This window comes from Gobio gobio, assembly GCF_949357685.1.
Source record: "Gobio gobio genome assembly, chromosome: 23".
Classification (NCBI taxonomy): Eukaryota; Metazoa; Chordata; class Actinopteri; order Cypriniformes; family Gobionidae; genus Gobio; species Gobio gobio.
The window spans coordinates 22,513,492-22,537,010 of record NC_137119.1 but is presented as its reverse complement, the minus strand read 5'-3'; the positions used below and the strand labels follow the sequence as shown (position 1 = coordinate 22,537,010).

Here is a 23,519-nt window from a genome sequence, read left to right as displayed (position 1 = left end):
CGGAGCAATGGAAGAAGGTGGCCTGGTCTGTTAAATCACGCTTTTTTTTTTACATCACGTGGATGGCGCGTGCGTGTGCGTTGATTACCTGGGGAACACATGGCACCAGGATGCACTATGGGAAGAAGGAAAGCCGGCGGAGGCAGTGTGATGGGAAACCTTGGGTCCTGCCATCCATGTGAATGTTACTTTGACACGTACCACCTACCTAAGCATTGTTGCAGACCATGTACAGCCCAGCACATGGCACATGGCACATGGGCACAGTACATTCCCCGGTGGCTGTGGCCTCTTTCAGTAGGATAATACGCCCTACCAACAAGCAAAAATGGTTCAGGAATGGTTTGAGGAGCAGAACAACGAGTTTGAGGTGTTGACTTGGCTTCCAAATTCCCAAGATCTCAATCCAATCGAGCATCTGTGGGATGTGCTGAACTAACAAGTCCGATCCATGGAGGCCCCCCCTCGCAACTTACAGGACTTAAAGGATCTGCTGCTAACATCTTGGTGCCAGATACCACAGCACACCTTCAGGGGTCTAGTCCATGCAAAAATATTAAGCAGAACTGTTAATAATATTATCAACATTGATAATAATTAGAAATGCTTACTGAGCACTAAATTAGAATGATTTCTGAAGGATCATGTGACACTGAAGACTGGAGTAATGGCTGCTGAAAATTTATATATATAAAAAAAAAAGTAAAATATATTACAATTGAAAACAGTTATTTATAAATTGTAAAAATATGCACAAAATTTATTTCTTATCAAATAAATAAGCCCTTGGTGAGCATAAGAGACCCCAAATCTTACTGACCCCAAACTTTTGATTGGTTGCCTGAGACAACAGTTAATTGTACTGTTTAGAATATTATAAAATAATATGTGACTGCAGAATTATGCAATTGACCAATCAGAATTCATGAATACAGACAGCCATGTAATAAAATATCCTAATGAGGATGCATTTATTTTGTTCCCATTTGGATCAGAAAACATAATAAAATGGGAAATTGAGCAGTCTAATCTTTCTGTTACTGTACCATAAAAATGAAAAAAGACAGGCTAAACAAACGCATATACACTTTTACAAAATCGTACCATTTTTTTTCTTAGTGTGAAGGACACGTTAAAAATGTAAAGACCCTTTTTCCATTATATAGAACGTTTTGTGCAATGGAAAGGTTCTATTGATTTTAAAGGTTCTTGGAACCATAGATGCCAATAAAGAATCTTTCATTTTAATAGTGTAGTGAGACCAGGGCAGTTGTAAACTGCTCCGCTGGCAACAGTGCCTCAATTATAAAAACAAACCTGACCCCAAATAAACTGGAATACCTGACCTTTTCCACATGGACACTTCTTCTTAGATTCTCATCAGCTATATAAACAATGGCAGCCCTGCGAGAGCTCATTCTGCTGCATGTCATACTCCCAAAATCTGGCACATTTTTATCCTCAACAGAATTCCACCTAACCGCATACAAATTCGCCCCAAGTTGTTTTCACAATGGCCACATAATGCAAACGACTGCAAAACAGGAATCCAAACGCTGAAGTGTGTTAGGCGGTTAGTGCACAGCTTGAGGCAGATACAAGCTGTCATATGTCAGAATTGTGGCAGGCTGGGTAACACAACGACAACAGGGAAACAACTGGGGAGCTATTAGAAGTGAGCGGGGGAAGTTGGGACAGGGTCTGACTGCGGGGGACTGACCTTGGAACGAGGGGGGGCACGGATGTACCACTTGCAGTCCACTGCCTCTGTCTGCAAGGCTTTGCCGTCTTTGGTGATCTGCTGTGATTCAATGATGCCTTCAGGTCCTCCCATCTCGAATTCACAAACTGCAGCGGAAGAGACATAAGAAGACAGATTACGGAAAATGAAAAGCCATTAGATATATTCATATGTAGGATGCTTATAAATGAATGAATAATACCCACAGGGAAGAGGTTTGGGGACTCCTATGTCTTTAAAGTCAGGATCTGAAAAAAAGAAAGAAAATAAGATATATAATATAATTCAGATAATCAATAACCATAAATATTGTGCTGTGTTATAGCAACTGAACCATTCAATGTACAATCAGCGTGTACATTGAGATTGATCAATAAGGTTTGTGAACTGTTTAATAGCTTTAATAAGTGTTTGAAATCTCACAGTGGATGTTTCAAAAATGATGCAGAGTTGCAGTTTGAACAGGAAGGAAGCATTCAATAAATAGAGATTAGACTGCTCATTTAGTAATATCTTCCAGTATATTTCTCATTCCACAGCTCTAGAGGCTTGTGAAAATGTTTTTTGGAAGCTGTCCATAATGGAGGGGCTTTGAAACCACCTATAGAGAAAACTGTGTATTTGAGGAGAAGAGCGTTTGTGTAATCATGGTTATTGGTTCTACTAAAGCTCATATCCAATATCCATGTAATACATTTAACAAACTTTATTTGATGGTGGTTCACAAACTTACAGGTTGATTATCGCCACCTACTGAGCTTGAGTGTGAAGTCTTGCAACGTGCTGTAGGAATAAGTCCTAAAACCCATAAACCAGCCATTATGAAATTTAACCATGGTTTTACTACAAAAAAAGAAAATGGTTATTGTAGCATAACCATGGTTACATTTTTTGCTAACCATAGTTTAACCATGGCATTTGTAGTAAAACTGTGGTTATACAAACAGTATAAATCCGCCACAAAAACATCCACCAAACACTTCCATTCTCCCAAAGTCTGTGGTTTCTTAATGGGTTTTGGGGTGGGGTAAATGCCTGAAATAAAGTCAGTGGTTAACAACAGAAGCACACATTTATTCTACAACATAAAATACAGATTTGTTTAATCTTTTAGCTATCTTTAAAAAAAGTGGTTGCTATCAAGTGGCTAAATTGGACTGCAGAGGTTGTCAGGGACAATAAACGACTCACTAGTCTACTCATCTACTCACTAGTCCACTTTCACAGCCTCATTGTGTTTGTACTCACAGTAGTGTTGTCGTCAAAACCATGTAAACCGTGACCAAGTCAAGACCAAGACCAGCGTGTGTTGAGACTAAGACAAGATCAGACCAGCTCTAAAAGATCCACATCTGCTGTCTAAAAAATGTCTTATAGTTAATAAATAAATAAAATAAGATATTATAGAGATGTTAAAGCCAAATTTCACTAGCACTAAAAGCAAATCTTTTTGCTTGCAATCTTTTCACTGAGGTGGCACAGCAGTTGGATCTGAACTGGTACATACTCTCAGAAAAAAAGGTACAGTGGAGGTAGCATTTTGTTCCTTGAGGAGCAAAACGTATAATTCTACCTTTAAAGGTACACAGGAGTAATAATTGGGCCCTCCTAAAGGTACAATTATACCATTGTTTTCCTCTACTTAGGTACAAAAATGTACCCTTCAGTGTACCACCCCAGTGACAGCCACTTGAACCTTTTGTACTTTTTTTTGAGAGTGCATTTAATGTTGACATTGATGTTTTAAAAATTAAATTTCAACATGATAAAATATAATGAAATTATATAATAATTATAAATATTATTAAAAATTATACTTTTAAATATGAAACTAAAACCGCCAGTAGGTGGTGGCAAATTGCTTAATGAGTGAGTCACAGAATCATTTATTTAACCGATTCATTCAAAGCAGCTGATTCATTTAGTAATGAATCACCGCAGTGTGTTGCTCTGAATGCACAACAGTTCTGATATGGATTTGTTTGGAACTGTTTTCGTAGCTGAAATATCAAAAACTTATGTTTAAAATTGTCTAAGTTAGTAAGTGACTTGATATTAACTTCTTGTTTTTCGTGCTTATATTCGTGAAAACAGCTCTCTTTCTTTTGTGATGTTGCTTAATTATATACTGTTATAATATATCATATATTATAATTCAGAATAAGTAGATAAATAGATACAAGTACTTTTTTTGAATTTTGTATTTGTATTAATTTTGGTGACATTTATGACACAATCCTTGTTTTTGGATAACAAAATAAATCAAATTAGAAATAAGTTATTAATTGCATTTGAAGCAGGACGTTTTACATCCAATCACATTAATGATGTTAACAATAAATCAGACAATACACCGATAATATAGTGATATACCCACAGTTGTGGTCTTGACCCGTCTTGAGATAAAATCCAGAGTCCTCTTAGTCTGAGACCGAGACAAGGCCGAGTACAAACGGAATGCTACAACTCTAACTCACACTCTTGCAAACTATTCTATCTCAAACTTTCCACGTTGCAGATTTTAAATAGATTAAAATAATTGTTGCAGCTTAGTGACATTGAAGACATGCGACTGTGGTGTAGATTGTTGATTGCCTACCCTTAGTTTTGATTTAGGCTTCAAAATTCATAAAGGTTGTGTTTATTTGCTATAATATGATCTTGATGAACAAAACGTGAAGGAATCTTAAAGCTTTTATGGTCACAGAGCTTATTTTCTGCATTAATCAAAAAGCCAGTGAAAAAATCCTATTGACTTTTTGTCGATAGCTCTCGGTTTGGCCTACAAAAATATGCTCCCCTGCACCACTTAAAAAAAAGGTCTGAACAAATAATAATGGAAAGCCATAATCTAAATTGTATTGATCCAACCTGCTGTCCTTAAATAACTTTAAACGTTAAAGAACAATTTAGACTTTTTTAACCTGCTGTGGAGAATCATTACGTAACCGCACATTCAGTGAAATCTCCTCAGTTCCCAGTGGTCTCAATTCTTCTCAGAGTTGAATTTATTTACTTTCAAATGCACTTCAATTTAAAAAAGTACATATCCTACTCCACAGTCTCTGAGGAATCATATTTATTGCAAATAACTTACTCAGTCTAACAATAGTGGTTAAGAGCAGAATGCCTAATGCGCAAGAGATTATTGTATTTCCAACAATATAGTCTCATATAGTCTTCACTGCAACTTATTCTGATCTAGAACCACCCACTTAGACTATCCAATTGACATGTAAAGCAACCAATCACTGGTAGTTTTGTTTTTAAGTTCATATAAGGGTAGAATTTTTCCATAATAATAGACTGCCGCTAAAAAAAATTTATTCAAGCGTCATGAAGTAACCTTTATGAACATTATGGAAACAATGTTAAAGGGTTAGTTCACCCAAAAATGAAAATTCTGTCCTTAATTACTCACCCTCATGTCGTTCGACACCCGTAAGACCTCCGTTCATCTTCGGAACACAAATGAAGATATTTTAGTTGAAATCCGATGGCTCAGAAAGGCCTCCATTGGCACAATGCACTTTTTCACTCTCAAGACCCATAAAAGGTACTTAAGACGTCGTTACAAAGTCCATCTCACTACAGTGGTTCTACAATAACTTTATAAAGTGACGAGAATAGTTTTTGTGCACAAAAAAACCCTAAATAACAACTTATATCATGATGACCGATTTCAAAACAAGGCATCATGAAGCTTCGAAGCGTTATGAATCAGTGAGTGGATTCAGCGGTTTGAATCGCCGAAGTCAACTGATTTCAGCAGTTTGGCGGTTTGACACGCGATCCGAATCATGATTCGACTCGCTGATTCATAATGCTTTGAAGCTTCATGATGCATTATTTTGAAATCGGTCATCACTATGTAAGTCGTTATTTAGGTTTTTTTTGCGCACAAAAACTATTCTCGTCGCTTTATAAAGTTATTGTCAAACCACTGTAGTGAGATGGACTTTGTAACGACGTCTTTAGTACCTTTTATGGGTCTTGAGAGTGTACCGTGCATTGTGCCAATGGAGGCCTTTCTGAGAAATCGGATTTCAACTAAAATATCTTCATTTGTGTTCCGAGGATGAACAGAGGTCTTACGGGTGTCGAACGACATGAGGGTAAGTAATTAAGGACAGAATTTTCATTTTTGGGTGAACTAACCCTTTAAGACAAAGGGAAATGTTTAGAGACTTAACCGATTTTTCTGCCAATCCCAAAGTAATGATTATTTCACTGATATAACTCTAAAAGCAATACAAACTAGGCCTGTAAATACAGATTTTCTGATTAGATTGGATTCAAATCAGATTCATGTTTTCAAATCGAATGGATATTTTGGTTATACTTCTGTTATAATGTCTATTTATTTCCTACATATGAAGAAATTTTCTCTGCGCACATTTTTTTCAGTTTCAGATAACCGATAACTTGACTCAAACAAGCCAGTTTACATATTTGATTCACTAAAAAGACTGCAATTTTTTTGTGCAATAAGCATCAGATGTTCTGTGGGTTGTCATATGTCAAAATGAATCAATATCATGCTCCAATACAGCCCTACTCTTTATCCTAACATAAATGAACATAGTCTATCAGAAGCGGCATTGTGCTATGCAGAACTAATAGGTGGGCAGTTTAATTACTCTCACCCCTCTGTGATTAGATTGGCTTATATTTAGTATGGGTGATATTTCGCTCTGTGATCCCACCGTTCACTCTGATATTCATACATGGACAGACACGGTGGCATTTACAGAACTGAATCTCAGTGAAGATGACATCTCTTAGAAAAGACACACATACATACACACATATACAAAACATAAGTCTGAACCCGTTAAGAGAGGATTGGATTGTACCTCAGTCACCTTTACATGAGAGACTGATTGATTTGTGGATTGATCTGGTGAAAATGCCTGATTTATTTCTCTCATTCTCATTTCACCCTCCTGTGAGCACTTATGTGGGTCACTGTGTGTGTGATCGCAGAGGACACCCATCACTATTATGACATATTCACTCCTATTTTGGGACATCTGGCAATGTGAGACTGTAGGATATGCAACAAGACATTTAAGCTACTTTTTCATTGCATTGCAAGTCCACTTATAATGTGAGTCAAGTTTCTCACACCAAAAACAGTTCTAATTGAGTTGCATTACTATCTTTAAGACTTCTACACAAACGATCTCTGTTGTGATTGGCTAATGTTTGTGTGCCAGTGTTACCCACATTGTCTATTAATTTGGGGTCAAGGTATGTCTAGTTAGCATGCACATTTCTTGTGAAGGTTCCGTGCAACTCATCTTTGTTTAACATTTCACACATTACACATGCTGCTCAATATCTACGCTGATGATTCAGATCAGGCTTTGAGGAAAAAAGAAAGAATGAAAAAGATTACATTACAGAAATAGGGTAGTGGAAGAAAGAATGTGTGCGAGAGAAAATCGTCATATCAAAAGAGATTAATTGGCGGAAATAAGATAAAATGGCAGGTTAAAGAAGGGAACAGTGTGGAAACTGGACCTGGGTTCTGCAGCTTAGATTTAAAATTTGCAGTCTTGTTCTCACTCAGTGTTTATATTCGCACAGTAGAATATTGTGTTATAGTGCAAAATACACAGGGAGTCATTCTATAACTGAAATGATTGCCTTAAAGGGATAGTTTTTTGATCGCAGCCTGACCCTAATGTTGCTTCTCCATACAGTACTTATTCAAGCCACTGTTGGTTAATTCCGATTTGATGGATGAACTCAGGCCTTCTTTGGAGTTGCTTCCCAGCAAGCAATTTTGCATTTAATAGACAGCCCTGACGTCTATGCTAAAACAAGGCAAAATTTGGGCTGTCAGTGAAAAAAAAAGTCTAACCATAGCCCGAGAATAGACTAGTCATCTAGAGCATGTACATGTCAAAGAAATGAAACCAAACACCTCGTAATCACTGTTGATTTTGCTAACATGATGGAATATCATATCTATATTGTCTCTTGCACAAGTTATTTTGTCAAAAACGACATGTAACTAAATTCAAGGTTATTTTGGCAAGAACTGGGTTACTCATAACTATATAACGGGTCTATAGTTAACCGAGACGGTGAAATTATGGCTATTGCTTGCTGGGTTATCATCCTCTCCTTGGGTCATTTTGACCCAAAAATTGAGTGTTCATTGGAGTGGTCCAAGACCTTAGCACGTCACACTTGAACTTGGAATACACACACAAAAAAAAAAGACTGGATTCGAGGAGTTTATATGGTTGTAATAAAAAAAAGTAACAAATACTTCCCTCGTGGGTCAATTTGACCCCAATAGGAATGAATGGAATGTTTTTTTTATTTGTCAAAAAAAAATTCTGGCAAAATCCAGAACAAATAATAAAGAACGCAAATGAAGGCATGAGACTATAGAACATCCTAAAGAAAATATTTACTTTGTTTCTGGGTTGTTTTTGTATTGTCTTGGTCCCCCTTTTGCTGTCAAAACAGCCCTGACACTTCGAGGCTTTAAGTCCTTTAGTTGCGATCCTTTAAGTCCTGTAAGTTGCGAGGTGGGGCTTCCATGGATCAGACTTGTTTGTTCAGCACAATTTGGAGGCCAAGTCAACACCTCAAATTCGTTGTTGTGCTCCTCAAACCATTCCTGAACCATTTTTGCTTGGTGGCAGGGCGCATTATCCTGCTGAAAGAGGCCACAGCCACCAGGGAATACCGTTCATGGTCTGCAACAATGCTTAGGTAGGTGGTACGTGTCAAAGTAACATCCCCATGGATGGCAGGACCCAAGGTTTCCTAGCAGAACATTGCCCAAAGCATCACACTGCCTCCGCAGGCTTGCCTTCTTCCCATAGTGCATCCTGCTGCTATGTGTTCCCCAGGTAAGCGACGCACAAGCACTCGGCCATCCACGTGATGTAAAAGAAAACATGATTCATCAGACCAGGCCACCTTTTTCCGTTGAGTAGTCCAGTTCTGATGCTCACATGCCCACTGTTGGGGCTTTCAGTGGTGGACAAAGGATCAGCATGAGCACCCTGACTGGTCAGCGGCTATGCAGCCCCATACGCAACAGACTGCGATTTACTGTGTATTCTGACACCTTTTTTTATCAGAACCAGCATTAACTTCTTGAGCAATTTGAGCTACAGTAGCTCGTCTGTTTGATCGGACCACACGGGCCAGCCTGCACTCCCTACGTGCATCAATGAGCCTTGGCCGCCCATGACCCTGTCGCCGGTTCACCACTGTTCCTTCCTTGGACCCCTTTTGATAGATACTGACCACTGCAGGCTGGGAACACCCCACAAGAGCTGTATTTTTGGAGATGCTCTGACCCAGTCGTCTAGCCAACACAATTTTGCCTTTGTCAAACGCCTTAGTTGACAAGCTTCTAACACATCAACTTTGAGGACAAAATGTTCACTTGCTACCTAATATATCCCACCCACTAACAGGTGCCGCGATGAAGAGATAATCAGTGTTACTCACTTCACCTTTCACCTGTCATAATGTTATGCCTGATCGGTGTATATTAAAAATACCTGCATGTAATAACAGCTGTAATTCATTTTTGTAATTACATCTGTAATTACACTGTTGACCCTTCCCTTACCCCATAAACCATCCTTACACCTAACCACACCACCAAACCTGTCCCCTGTATCCCATCTCAATAGCAGCAAAAGTGTTTTGCAATAAATTACACAATAAGCACATTGTAAGTACTTAACAATTATTTTTTATGTAAGTGCATGTTTAAGACACCTAATAGAAACCTAATAACCACATTTTCATTCTCCAGTAGTGAAATTATTTTTTCATTAGACTTAATGGATTTTTTTAGTACTGATTGACATTTGAAGAAATCTTATTTTTGTCAAATTATGAATCTCCTGCAACATAGTAAAATGACGAGCTATAGTGTGTGCTTCCACAAGCCTGATACCATTCAAAATGAACAAGTTGCACGCTAAACTAGAAAGCCAGTGTCTTCAAACGTAATCTAGCCACTCTATCTAAGCATTCCTAGACTTATCCTCTGAAATCCTCTGAGACATTTTACCTGTAGCAATACAGCGATCAGCTACAACAACACTGTGGAAATAAACCATATCCTTGTTTTGTTGTACAAACTGACTGTTACTCTCCTGCTCTCAGTTTAATCAAAGGTAGCTGCCACCCTCTATTTCGGTTTACACAGAAGATGAGGATCCTTTCTTTTAGTGAGGGAGGAAAAGAAAGGCTGCTTGAGTGTAGGGGTGTGCTCTGATTGTGCTTGTCTGTCATCCTCCTTATTCTTTATCTGATAATCTTGTGAAAGAAAAGCACCGACACTGTTTACCCACCCACAGCGTAAGCGGCGTGAGCCGAAGGAAAGCTGCTCTTCCCTGCGGATGGGCTGCTGTAAAGTTGAAAACAGCCTTCTGTCCGTTCAATTCCCTTTGCCAGAGATCTGACGCCTATTCGAGGGTAAACCAGGGGCAATGGGCTGTCAATCAACATAAGAGAGAATGTGGCTGCTTCCAAACACAGCCAAGATTTATGAACACTGTAGATCAGTTAGAATATTACCACTTCAAGAATCAATAAGGCATAAGCAATAAAGTAAATGTGTGTGTGTGTGTGTGTGTGTGTGTGTGTGTGTGTACAGTATGTGTGTGAGCAGGTGGGAGCGTCGCCGAAACAACAACTACTGTATTTGTGGGTAGATATGGATGGAAAATTCAGAGTGGCAGGAAGTTAATGAAAGAATGACCTTCAGGTCAAGAGAGCTGGTTGCTGGACTGATTTATGATTTGGATGTGGCATCACTTAACCCACAAGGTCCAGCAGACCCCATGGGATCAGTCGTCAGCCATAGTCGTGTGTAATACAGGATCCCTCTAAAGGTTATCTAAAGGCATCTATCATCTAAAAGAGACACTCCTATCTCTCAATGTGAGATTGGAGATATGAAATTACAATGAATATGTAAAAAGGATATATTCTTTTGTGTGGCGATCCAACATTTCCACTTCAACATCTGCATAGTAGGTAAGTTGCCTGATTGTATTTGTTATCTCAGATACAGCCTTTAAAAATATGAAAAGACTTGGGTAACAAAAGCACAAAACAAAAATAGCGTTGGTTATAGAATCATAGAGTATTACTTAAAACTAGGGTTAGGGGATAGGAAAATATTTTTGGAAATAAGCAAAACTTCACTGGTTACGACTGTAACCCTGGTTTCCTGAGAAAGGGAATGAGACACTGCATCTGGTATTGACGCTATGGGGAACAGCATCAGCGTGACTAGTGCCTGAGCACATGTAAACAAAAGCAAGTAATCATTGGTAGACGGTAGTCCATGACGTCACATGAGGAGCACTGTGAGGGCAGCCGAGTTACATGTCATCAATTATTTTGTCAGAAGGAGACGTGCACACATGCCCGAGATATGTCAATGTCTTGTTACCCTTCTCAGGGAACCAGAGTTACAGCCGTAACCTGAGGCGTTCTCTTTCAAAGTGGACTTCGATACTGCATCTGGTATTGACTGGGGACTCTATGGATTACCCAGCCGGAGTCAGAAGTGTGTCAAACCCATGGGTACATCCCTTGTGACGCATCCTATAGTAGCATTACCCCCTTAGCCAATATACAGCAAGAGAAGTCACAAATTTACACCTTCCTCCCTCCCTCCCTCCCTCCCTCCTCCCTCCCTCCCTCCCTCCCTCCCTCCCTCCCTTGAGGGACAGACTTCAGCCCTGTATGGCCCCAAGAACAGATCTCTGAGGGGAAAATACATAGCACAGGCTTTTATTTGACAGGGCTTTTAGGGCGCAGCCTACCACTGGGGAGCTTCTACTCCATTTTAACGCCGCTAGAGTGATTAGAGGAGAATAGCTCATACCCTGACTTGAGTAAAGATACTTCTTCAGGACTTATAGTTAAAGGTCCAACAGTGTAAACGCCTACTGTTGTGATTGGCTGACATCTTTGCATTTTAAATGAGTATTAGAGTATGTGGCGGAGGGGGCGTGGTTTCGCGAGGTCTGCAAGCACTGCCAGAGAGAGAGAGACGGACTGGGCACTCGTGGACCAGAGAGACGGAGAGAGCTGGAGAAAGATTTCTGCGAAAGTTATATTTTTACGGAGTTATTGAGAGCGCTGTGAGCGCAAGTTTATTTTGTTTGTATCTGAGAATTCTGAATAAACACGAGTCCCAGTCACACCGACCCTGTTTTCTTCCTCCTTATTCTACGAACTTTGTAACATGTGGAACCCCTCTCGAATACTTTTACGAAGTTTTTTTATCATTACAGCTGTCGAGATGAACAAATCGTGAGTGTTGATTATAGCATTATTTTTTAGATCTTTTCCCATCACATGAAAGGCTGCAGTGATGAGCATTGACTACACAGACAGTCTGTTGATCGCGTGAATGCAGTGATCTCGTCATTGCAACACTATTTCTCTCACAAAATGCTTTCACCACAACTAACAGCAAACACAACATCAATATTAATACAGTAAGAGCTTCGTTGTGAAGCGCCATTCGTTATAACGGCAGTTTGGGCATGTGTGCAGATATAGGCTACTCGCGATGTGTGATTGACAGCTCTGAACATTATAAAGAGAGAGTTCTTTGATCGCTCTCTGTAGTTTAATCATTTAAATAACAGATATAGTTAGTTTCATGCTACTAACAGAAACGATGTGAAGTTTATCGTTTAGTCACTGGCTTGATTAACAGATGCATAAACAGTGTTAAACGATTTAGAAAGAAAGTCTGTGTGAACTTGAATGATTAGCTACACATCAGAAATCACTGATCACAGATCAGGCATTAATGAACACTGTTACTCACTGTTTGTGCGGTGCTGTTGAATCCATATAGTAAAAGTCTGTTTGTAAAGCCTGTGCTGACATTGTGACTAAAATAAACTGAATCCATTCTCTCCAAATTCTCTGGGCGGGCAAAACAGAGGAAGGGGAGGTAACCTTTCCCCGTATGACGACATACAGGGAAGATTCCAGATCGGCTCGTCTGAGCTTTCATTTTCTCAAAGGCAGAGCATGACACCCAGAACCCGGTTTACACCAATCAAAATTTCTAGCCACTTGGGGACCATATATAGGCTAGTGGAACTCATATTCATGTTAAAAAACCTTATAAACTATAGAATACTACAATGATAAGGAGGGATGCCATCTGTGATCTACCTCTACTCATCAGTTTGTAACACTGATCATCCGTATAGAAGCACCCCATCAAAGTAGAGCATATAACCCTTCTTCAAGACCCCAATAGTTGCGGAGGAAATGGAGGCAAACAAGAGCAGGACGTGATGCAGTTTGCCCAATAACTCTCATCACCCAGACTCTAAACCCCAAGGAAGCCACAAGGCAGCATTGGTCCTACTTAAAGACCCCAATGTAATTGGGGGAAGCAGCTCACACTCCACACTCTGCCTAAGACTAGCTAGCACTTCGTTTTTTTTAGCACTGGAGCATTATGTGACAGATGTGAATTTCCTCTACCAAAACCAGGGCTATACACTCTAAAAAAAAAGGTTCTATATGGCACCAAAAATGGTTCTTGGCTCGTAATCATAGCATCATAACCTTTTTAAGTGCTGTATAGCACCAATTTTGGTGCTTCGGTGGTTCTTCAGGGGTTCTTCAGAGGTTCTTCACTGGTTCTTTGTCTAAGGTCCAACTATGGTGCTATATAGCACCGCTACCATATACAGAACATGTTAAGATATGGTGCTATATAGCACCAAAAGTGGTTCCTCTATGATTACGACGAAGAATCATATAATCTTTTTTTTAGAGTGTAGTCAAGGTAGGTAAATTAAGTAGGGAATCTATCCTGCCCAACATAGCTCCGCTCAACCATGAGAGGGTAACCTCCAGCCCTCACGGACCCCCAGAAAGGGATATATCTTCTGAAAGCTGCTGACTGAGACCCCAGCTCTAACTTCTCTATGATAGCCTCATGGACAGACCAAAGAGGTTAAAGTGTGAGATCAAAGCATCGAGAAGAAAGATTTTCCATTTCTCCTCATCACAGATTTCCACAGCATCACAGCAGACACAGGGTCTGATCCCCGAGGTAAAAAACACCTGACTTTCATCCCACAAGAATAAAGTCAAGCAAGAGTGGAGCTCCCTCAACATGGCTCATCTCAGTGAGCGCATTCAGCTTCCTTAAGAGCTGAACAAGCTTGCCCCATTGGCAAGGTCAGAGCCTTCAAAGAGGCTGCAGCACCAGGGAAAAGATACACACAACACATAAATCAGTCAGGTCGGAAGCGGCCACAGGGCAGCTTCCTGAACCAACAAGAAAATAACATAGCAGGTTAAGCCCAAAAAATTCCAGTTAGGCTCCTACCTATGCTCCACCTACAATCCTTGCGGTCAATCCCACTCTGCAACCTTGGCGGCCGCAGGACCCAAAACCACGAAATGCAGATGCTCAACAGTCATCCCTCAAGAGAGAGTCAAGCATTGGTTGAGCACTAAATTCAAATCAATTGATAACAGTGCCTCTTACTGCGAATGCATTGGCTACAACTCCCTTTAGAGCTGAACACACTCCGTGCAAGAGCTAGATTATTGTCTTTCTCGAGAGAATTAAGCAATAACAGAACTTGTTACTGCGAGTGCGTCGCCATGAGTGCCTTTAACTCCCTCTAGAACCAAACACGCTCCATGCAAGTGCTAGATTCTTATCCCTCTAGAGATTCTTACCTTCCATTCAAAGAATCAAGCAATAGCAAATGTGAGCCAAATGTGCTCCATGCAGCAAGAGCAGAGTTCTTACGTAATGAGCTCAACCAGCTCCCTCGAGAGTCAAAGTGCTCCAACATATGCTTATCTTACATGCACATACAAAAAATGGTTCTTGAAGACAAAGAGCTGATGGTGTGTAACTGAGGTACCCTTCTATACTCACAGACCTCGGTGCGTGACATCATGGACTGACGTCTGCTAATGATTATTGGCTTTTGTTTACACATGCCTCAGACACCGTTCACACTGATGGCATTCCCCATAGCGTCAGTACCAGACACAGTGTCAAACTTCCATTTCGAAAGGGAACTAACCAGCACAAGGGCTAAAATGATATAGTTATCAGTGTTCAAGTGCTCCCAGAAATATTTATTATACCAAATGCATCAGATATTGGAATGGTAGGACTGTTTTATCACAACTGTAAATGAAAACAACTACTTATTTACTTTATACAACACAAATACAGAGGAAAAATATCCCCACAGTGCAATACTTCTACCCATGTGCACACACACTCACACACAGACAAACACTATTGTCATGATTTACCAAGGAATTCTCACACCCAACATAAATCCTGCATATTTTTTCAGTTATAAAGCACAGTGAGAGGACAATATGGAAGCTGTAAATCCTACCACACTGAAAACCATGACCTCTGTAAACAACGTCCTCAGTATCATAAGCAGGCATAATCTGGCTAAGAGGAAGCAGTATTATATAGCATTTCTTGCCTCGTTGGTCATCAATGGGAGCGTGTGTGAGTGTGTGTGTGTTTGTGTGTGTGTGTATGCATACTTCCAGATTCCCCCAGAATACTTTCAGATTCCCCCAGTGCTTGTGTGCAGCATTGGTTTGTAAACCCTGGCTTAGACTATAATCTTTTGAAGATTACAGTATTTACCCACAACAACCTAGGGGAGATTTATATTTCTTCAGCCTTGGAAATTGTGCCTGCCAAGAGATCCGTGAACTGTTCGACGAAGCAAGTCTCGTAAGAATACACATATATAATGCTCAGTCAACATAACGTCAAGACATGTGCATTTCTAACTTGTGTCTGACATAAATTCCTCCGGATAAAGAATTATAGAGTGCATCAGCACAGCATCCTGCTGTCTTTAAAGAAACTGGTGTTGGATAATTGGCAGACATTCAAACACCATCTCATCCCCAAAAGGATACATACAAGAGTGTATAAATTGCTTTTAATTTCAGGGTGCTCATAATGGCAGTTATGAGAGCTCTCTGTGTTTTGAAATGCCTCAATAAGCCAATCCAGACGATCCAATTGTTGAGTAGCTACTGAATAGACTCCATTTCCCTTTCCGCTTCTTCCAGGTGACATTTAAATAAGCAACTGATTAATATCTTCTAGAGTGCTAAATTGGTAGATCAAACTAATGAATGAATCCAATTAATCAGCCAATCCCCAGCTGGAGGTGGTACCACATTCTCTCAGCTCTGCCAGACTTGTGCTCCACTGCCTTATCAGTGTTGCCTGATGGCAAATGCTGCAACCTGCCACATAAATGCAAGCATGCACACATAGACAGATGCGACTCTCTCTCATACACAAAGAGGCATTCGGAAAGGCATATTGGCATATTCTTATTCTTCCTGCAGTGTATATTATGTATGCTGTGCATAGTATGGAAATTTTCAGCATAGATTGCCCTGATGATCTACAACGATTGCCAAAATATGCATTGTACTACAGAACGCAATGCAAATACACATTCCACAATGCAATATGCTCCATTCCCCAGTTTTAGCATCCTTTTTTATCCTTTTATTATTATTATTTGATCTGACTGCTAAAAGTTATTTTTTTTCTACACAAAATTACTATAAATTCAAATAAAATAAAAAAAGTGATAATGTATATCACATAAAAAGGCAAAGTAACTTTCACTAAGATGATGATATAATAACTTGTATGCAATGATCATGATCACGTGACAACAATGGAATAATTGCCTAATGCTACATTTGCTTTTTTTTAAAGAACAGTAGATAGTTGTAACGAAGTATGTTCGTGTGGGAAGAAGGAGGCGGGAACCGGCGAACAATACAACAACAAACTTTTAATAAAAGAACTGAACACAAAATGAAAGTAAAAGCGGCAGCCCCTCACGGACGACTGCCGCGCACATCCATAAACAAAACGTAAACAAAATACAAATTAAAATCCAGGCCTGGTCCTCTCTCGTCCTTCACTGTCGTCGCTCCTCCTTTATACTCCCGTCACTCCTCCGCGAGAGACGAGGCCAATGCAGCACGCAGCTGGCGCTCATCATCATAATAATGACCGCGGCCTCGTCCCGCTTTCACGGTCCCTCAGCCTCGCTGCTCGCCACAATAGTATACAGTGGTATACAGGGTATACTTGTTTACTAGTAAATAGTATTTTATATTCCATTCCAAACATAGCCAAAAGCGTAAAATTTTTTATACATACTGTGCCATATATATTGTATTTGGATGACTTTATTCCATTATTTGTGCCTATACATTATATATGTTATATACCAGGGGTGTCCAACCCTGGTCCTGGAGGGCTACCACCCTGCAGATTTCAAAACACACCTGAACTAGCTAATCATGGTGCTAGATAATTACAGACAGGTGTGTTGGAGCAGGGTTGGACACCCCTGTTATATACAGTACACTATCCTTAAAAGTTTAGGGTTAGTAAGAATTATTTTAATTATTACTTTTATTCAGCAGGGAGGCATTAAATTGATCAAAAGTGACAGTAGAGATTTATATATATATTTTAACTAAATGCCTTTCTAATCAACTTTCTATTTATCATGGAATCCTGAAAATAAATGTATCACTGCACATTATAAGAAATATTTCTTGAGCAAAAATGCAGCTTTGTCATCACAGGAATAATCAACTTTTAATTTAAATGTAATATCATTTGACAATATTACTGTTTTAGCAATTACTAATATTAGACAGTTTGATCAAATAATAAGGAGATGTCGAAGGTCAGTGCAAATTCTACCTTGCAGGCACGTGCAGAGGGGGGGCTTTGGGTGCTCGAGCCCCTGCCCTTTTTCAAAATGAATCAAAAGTTCCCCTCTCAGACAAATATCAATGATAATATCGTGGTGAATAAAACTAAATAAATGTGATTATTATAACATAACAATGTATACAATAGTAACGAATGGCTCAAAAGTCGGAAAACTTCTGTTGAGGCGTTGCCATAACGCGTTGCTATGGGTTGCGTGCATTCTGATTGACTGCTGATTTTCCACTGTTCGGAAACGGCTCTTGAGACAAATATGGTCCTTTCAGAGAGTGTGTGGCCTTATGGGAAAAAAGTAAACCAATATTTTTTTTTCATCCATAATCAGAGCTAATGTGTTGATTTAATTATAAATCTATATATTATATATTTTAAAGTATTACACAATTCACCAATGCCCGTATATACACCAACCAATCGTGATCTGGCAAAGCAAGTTCAAATTCCATTGGGCGATGTGAAGTGGAGCGGTAATTTTGTGTTCTTATTCATAAATCGGTTGAAAATTACATGGACAGACGAACTAATGTTTGTGGAACAATTTCCTGCCGTTTGTCTCATTTTATAAATTGCATCACTGACAAAATGGATTTTAACTGACAACAAACAAATCCCTGCACAAAACCATGCAGCAGCAAAAGTCGCATTAATGGTGAGTAAGTTAGTGTTAAATTCACTTGTATTTATGTATATTGATACACCGTTTACCATTTCATGAAACTATCAAGGTTAACAAAACCCAAGTGCCACCGGCACCTACAGGCCTATTATGTGAAGTGTAGGAAATGGTTGAAAGGACTTTATTATATTACCATTTTTGAATATTATGCAGCATTATGAAAGAAGTCTCTTATGTTCATCAAGCCTGCATTTATTTGATAAAAAAACAGCAATATTGTGAAATATTATTAAAATAATGGTTTTCTATTTTAAAATAATTTAAAATATAATTTATTCCTGTGATCACAGCTGGATTTTCAGCATCATTACTCCACTCTTCAGTGTCGCATGATCATTCAGAAATCATTCTAATATGAGGATTGAATGTCAATGATGGAAACTGTGATACTCCTTTCAAGATTCTTTGATTAATAAAAAGTTAAAAAGAACATAATGTAATAATATTTCACAATATTAGGCTACTGTTTTTCTGTATTTTGGATTAAATAAATGCAGGCTTGATGAGCATAAGGATATATATATATTGCCCTTTTTTACATTTGAACCCCTGAAGAACTCTCTGCACGGCACTGCTACCTTGTGTATTATGTATTAATACTGCACATTTTAGCTGGTGATCCAGAGAAATTCACATACTGTGCAAAGTATAATTAATGCAGGCTGCAAACAAAAAAAAGGTTAGTATGACATATCATACAGTATATGCAGCACATTAGGAAAGAGAATTCATTTTGCTAGAGAGAGAGAGAGAGTCTATTCGTGCAAAACAGTTCTAAATAGTCATTAGTGATGATATTTACTTCAGAGTTCATCAGAATGTAAAAGCTGTGCCAAGCTCTACCAGAGTGTGTCTTTGGCAAAGAGTCACAGTTTGGACTATGTGATATATTTCCTGCTCAACTAAACTAAAGCAAGATCAAAAGGGACCTATGTTGATTTTTTTAAAGTCTCGATTTTTGGGGTCTACTAGGTTTTCATAGCCTGGGAAAACCCAGACAACTTCCGGCAAATTTAGATTTGCTCTGCAAGTAGTCTGGCAAAGAGCCCATTCAAACCCATTTCTAAGCCCTAGAAATCGAGGCACCAATCAGAAACGTTGAGGCGGGCTTTACACGATGACGACAGCGCAGCGACAGTGAAGCAGATTCTGTACACTGACTACAAAGATGGATGCAGCAGTGGAACATCACTATCAGCTATCGCGGCTGTTTTAAGCGATTTAAACTTTTCCATTCCGTTAAAACCAGAGCAAAGAACAACACAAGAAGCCTTCATATCTAAAAAAAGATGTTATCGCTGTCTTACCGACTGGATTCGGCAAAAGTCTGATATACCAGCTTGCTTGTCTTAGCGAGAGCCCTCTGGTAGTGTTAATGTTTCACAAAATATAGTTTTAAGTCCTTTTCAGGCGAGAATGTAGTTGTTTTTAAAGCCAAAATCTGTGGTTTATTTATAAAGAGAGCGCCTTTTTGAAAATTTGATCTGCCGTTTTTGGAGTTGTGAGCTCCAGTGGACCAGCGGCGCTCAATTGCTCAACCCCACTCAACCCAACCCCATTTCCTATTTGAGAACACAAGTAGCCTACAGACCATAGACAGTGGTACAGACAAGAACGCATATAGAGAAACGGCCAGAGTCTCAGATGTTTCTCCGTCGCTCTGCATACGTCATCTCCCTCATCGCTCAGATTGGTTTTAGGTCTATCCAATTGCGCCGAGAGGCATTTGAGCGACGCCCGTTGGTGACGCCCCTTTGGAAATGATTTGTCTATGAAGCTTTGCCAGACCATAACTCAGTTACTACTGAGAATGGTCTGGTTTTAACCAGGCTAAGGTTTTCATGTTTAAATGTTCAAAACACATTACTTTTCACATATTTTACATTGTTGCAGCACCTCTCTCTTTAAAGTCTGTCAGTAACGCACTAATGCTGCATTCACACGTGGCAGATCGATGCTTGACGGAGGGCTTGGTGCTGACGCAACCGTCATAGTGACAACAGCCAATAACATAACTTTTCCGTTGTTGCATGAACGCAATTGGCTAGAGTCTTTGCTAGGGTATTTGCATAGGTGATCTGATTGGCTGACGCCTGCGTTGGCACTTGAAAAGGAGATCATTTTTCAACTTCTGCCGCAAGCAACACCGTGACACGACGCAACGGAACTCACAATTCAGTTTGGCAAAGCATGACGTCACCCATTCAAAGTAAATGAGAAACGTTAATGAATCATGAAACTATGATTTTACCATTATGATTCTCGATGTAATCAGCCAGCATCATTTTATTTGCAATTATTTTCTTTTTCTTATTTAGGGCAACGTTATTCAGACACGTTTTGAACACGTAACCCAATCCCTTCCCTAAACCTACCCATTTGTGTATTGTAAAAAACAGGATATAACAGGCAGATACGACTGCAGGCACAATTTATTCAAAAAATACAAATATTCCAAGTGTTCCGAGGCTAAACAATTGATTTGTGTGAAGAAAATCCCCAAAAGCGATCAGCGTCTCCATCCGCCGAAGATCATACGGTAAACACATTTCAAATTTTACCGCCGGAAGAAACGTTACGTCAGGTTTGACAGCATTGGCTGTCATACGTCTCGTGATTAATTGCGTCATTACGTCAGCTTTGATTGTAAAATACCATTGGCTCTCGTGTGTCTCATGACCGATCATGCTCAAGAGTCGTGTGTATTATTTGAATGAGTGCATGCACAGAGCAGCGGGATCATCATTTCAGCGATTAAAACAAGCGACTAAAATCAACTCTGTTCTTTACATGAAGACATGGTATGACGTTAGAAGACTTGGAATGCAATACTGTTACTGTTTTATACTGTTTTGGGTCAGTTTTTGCAATAAATACCTGTGGCTGTACTTTTATATGCCTGTCATGTGTTTTATATTGTTGAGAGTGGGTTGGTTTAGGGTAGGAGTGGAGTTAGTTTCATAAATATTCATAATATCATACTTTTTACTGTCATTGACTTACATAGGCATCACTACCGTGGACCCATCATGGAATTTTCAGCGATTCCGTGAAACTACCACAGATTTTGAGGTGAAGGACCCGTGTTCATTTCACGGAATTCTGTGAGACCAGGTTGAAAGCACAGTGTGCTCTGACAGGTGGGCTCGACCAGAGTGTTGTGATTGGTTAACAACTTCAAGCGTGATTCAGAAATGTCATGCCCCTTACAATAACCTTGAGTTTCAACACTACTAACATAACCAAACCACCACCACCATCTTTTATTCCATGTCCCATGGGCAGGAATTATTTAAATGAGGGATATTGTGACCTGTATGTTCCCAGAAGAAAACTTTAAAGTTTAGAAACTAATGTCAGTGTTAACTGACAGAGAATAACTCCCTTTGGAGTGGACTTTGTGCTTTGTAACTTTAGAGACCTTCGCAGAAAGTTGAAAATGTAAAAATGCATAATAGGACCCCTTTAAGATAGCACCATCCAAATCCCCAGCTACTAAATTACACCAAAACCGCACTGCTACATTTACAAGAACCATAACAAGTGTCTTTCACTGCATTAAACCGCATGCAGCAGAAGTGGGAACGTTCTCGGCTCATTTTATTCCACACCTCACTGGGGCTCAGCTTTATTGCTTTCGACAGAGTGACTCCTCATCAGAAGAGAATAGGTGTCCTCCCTGTCATTGATCAAGTTGTTAATTTAACAAGAAAGTGCTGGAGGGGCCTCAGTTTGGCATTCCTATTTCCTGGAGTGTAGCTGAGGACACATATTGTGTCTTATACAGATCGATACCGTCCACCTTTTAAACTGCTCGGAGTGAAACTCTGACGAGGCAGTTGTTCACACGCTGACGTTTTGTTTGAATAAATGCTTTCCAATAGCTGCAATAAGCACTGCTCACATTGAGCTATTCATGTAATAAATCAGCACGATACAGTGGAGCTCTTTCATTCTAGTAATAGAGTGGGACAGAGCCGAATCTCAAATGTGATTTTGAAAAGAGGTAATTAGAGCATCAGATTGCATTTCGAGACTTTGTACTCCACAGAGGGTTTTCATTTTCACTGATTCGCTCACTTCAAATATGGCAACATGCTGTTGATGCATTCAAGTTGTGCATGCAGATATTTGCATTCTATTGATACAGAGCTCATCTGACTTCAACAACAAACAAATGAACACGCTTCAAATGCCGAACAGACAGGCTTAACACCTCTAATCCTTAAAAATAATCCCGAATCCTTTGTTTGAAAAGTTGAAACGGAGTATAAGGATTCACCTTCAAAGGAGCTGCTGATGTGTTCTAGTAAGAGTTTGTTGATATTAAAGTACCAGAATCCCTTAGCACCCTAACTTCTGTGCTAATGTCAGACTCTCTTTTGCGGATTGATGTGTGGAATTTAAAACGGACTTGATTAATTGAGTGTTTGTGCAAGAGGTTTTAATCTGCTCTGGAAGACTGCCGCGCTTGGCTCTGGTAAACAGAAGGGTTTCTCTCAGAGTGTGTGTTTGTCTTCAGAGAGGACACCGCATGACTTACTTAACTCCGCTGTTCTGCCGAGCGTTTACATCGGTTCATGGATTCTTGCATAGACAAACTGCATGAGCCGTACATTCTCAGAAATCATCAAAATGGACAAAAAGATTCCTTAGATCACCTAAAGGTGACAAGCTCTCTCAGCACAGAGATTGTTTTGACAGATGTATGCGTTTTTTCATCCAAAAATATTATGTATAAAAATCTATAAAAGCAGCTGAGAATCTCTATCGCATTAAATGGCATTTCAACATAGGATAACTTATTTTAGGTTCCAATTCTCCCTTTTATCTAGTTGCTTATTAGCATGCATATTACTTGGATATTGTGTTTGTTAGTACTTATAAAGCACATATTAATGCCTTATTCTGCAAGGCCATATTCTAAATCCCTCAATCCGACCCAATGCCTAAACTTAACAACTACCTTACTAACTATTAGGAGTTTATTAAGGCAAAATATTGGTTAATAGTGAGAATTGGACCCTAATCTAAAACTAAATACTAGCAATAAAACACCACAATGTAGATCATAAATAACTAACAAGTCAAAAAATAATGATGGACTAAAGGGGTGTGACAAGACACATAGCTCATGAGAACGAGACGATTTTTTCACAGTATTTTTAAGAAATCCACAATGACAAAATTCATGACTGGAAAAATAGTTTGCAGGTGCACTTTGAAATGTTTTAACTAATCATCTGGTAACGAATGTAATTTCAGTTCTACTTTCG

The 23,519-nt window shown here is 39.4% G+C and overlaps 1 protein-coding gene across 1 annotated transcript in view; it reads right to left on the bottom strand.

Annotated features, from left to right (window-relative positions):
• neto1l (neuropilin (NRP) and tolloid (TLL)-like 1, like) overlaps positions 1-23,519 on the bottom strand; it is a gene marked incomplete at its 3' end in the record, with an annotated part of 146,837 nt that overhangs the window by 36,888 nt on the left and 86,430 nt on the right. Inside the window, exons 5-6 of the mRNA XM_079806729.1 lie at positions 1,948-1,989; positions 1,721-1,848 (exon numbers count right to left, since the gene is read on the bottom strand). Coding sequence (XP_079662855.1) covers positions 1,721-1,848; positions 1,948-1,989 — 170 coding nt within the window. The remainder of the gene's footprint in view (positions 1-1,720; positions 1,849-1,947; positions 1,990-23,519) is intronic.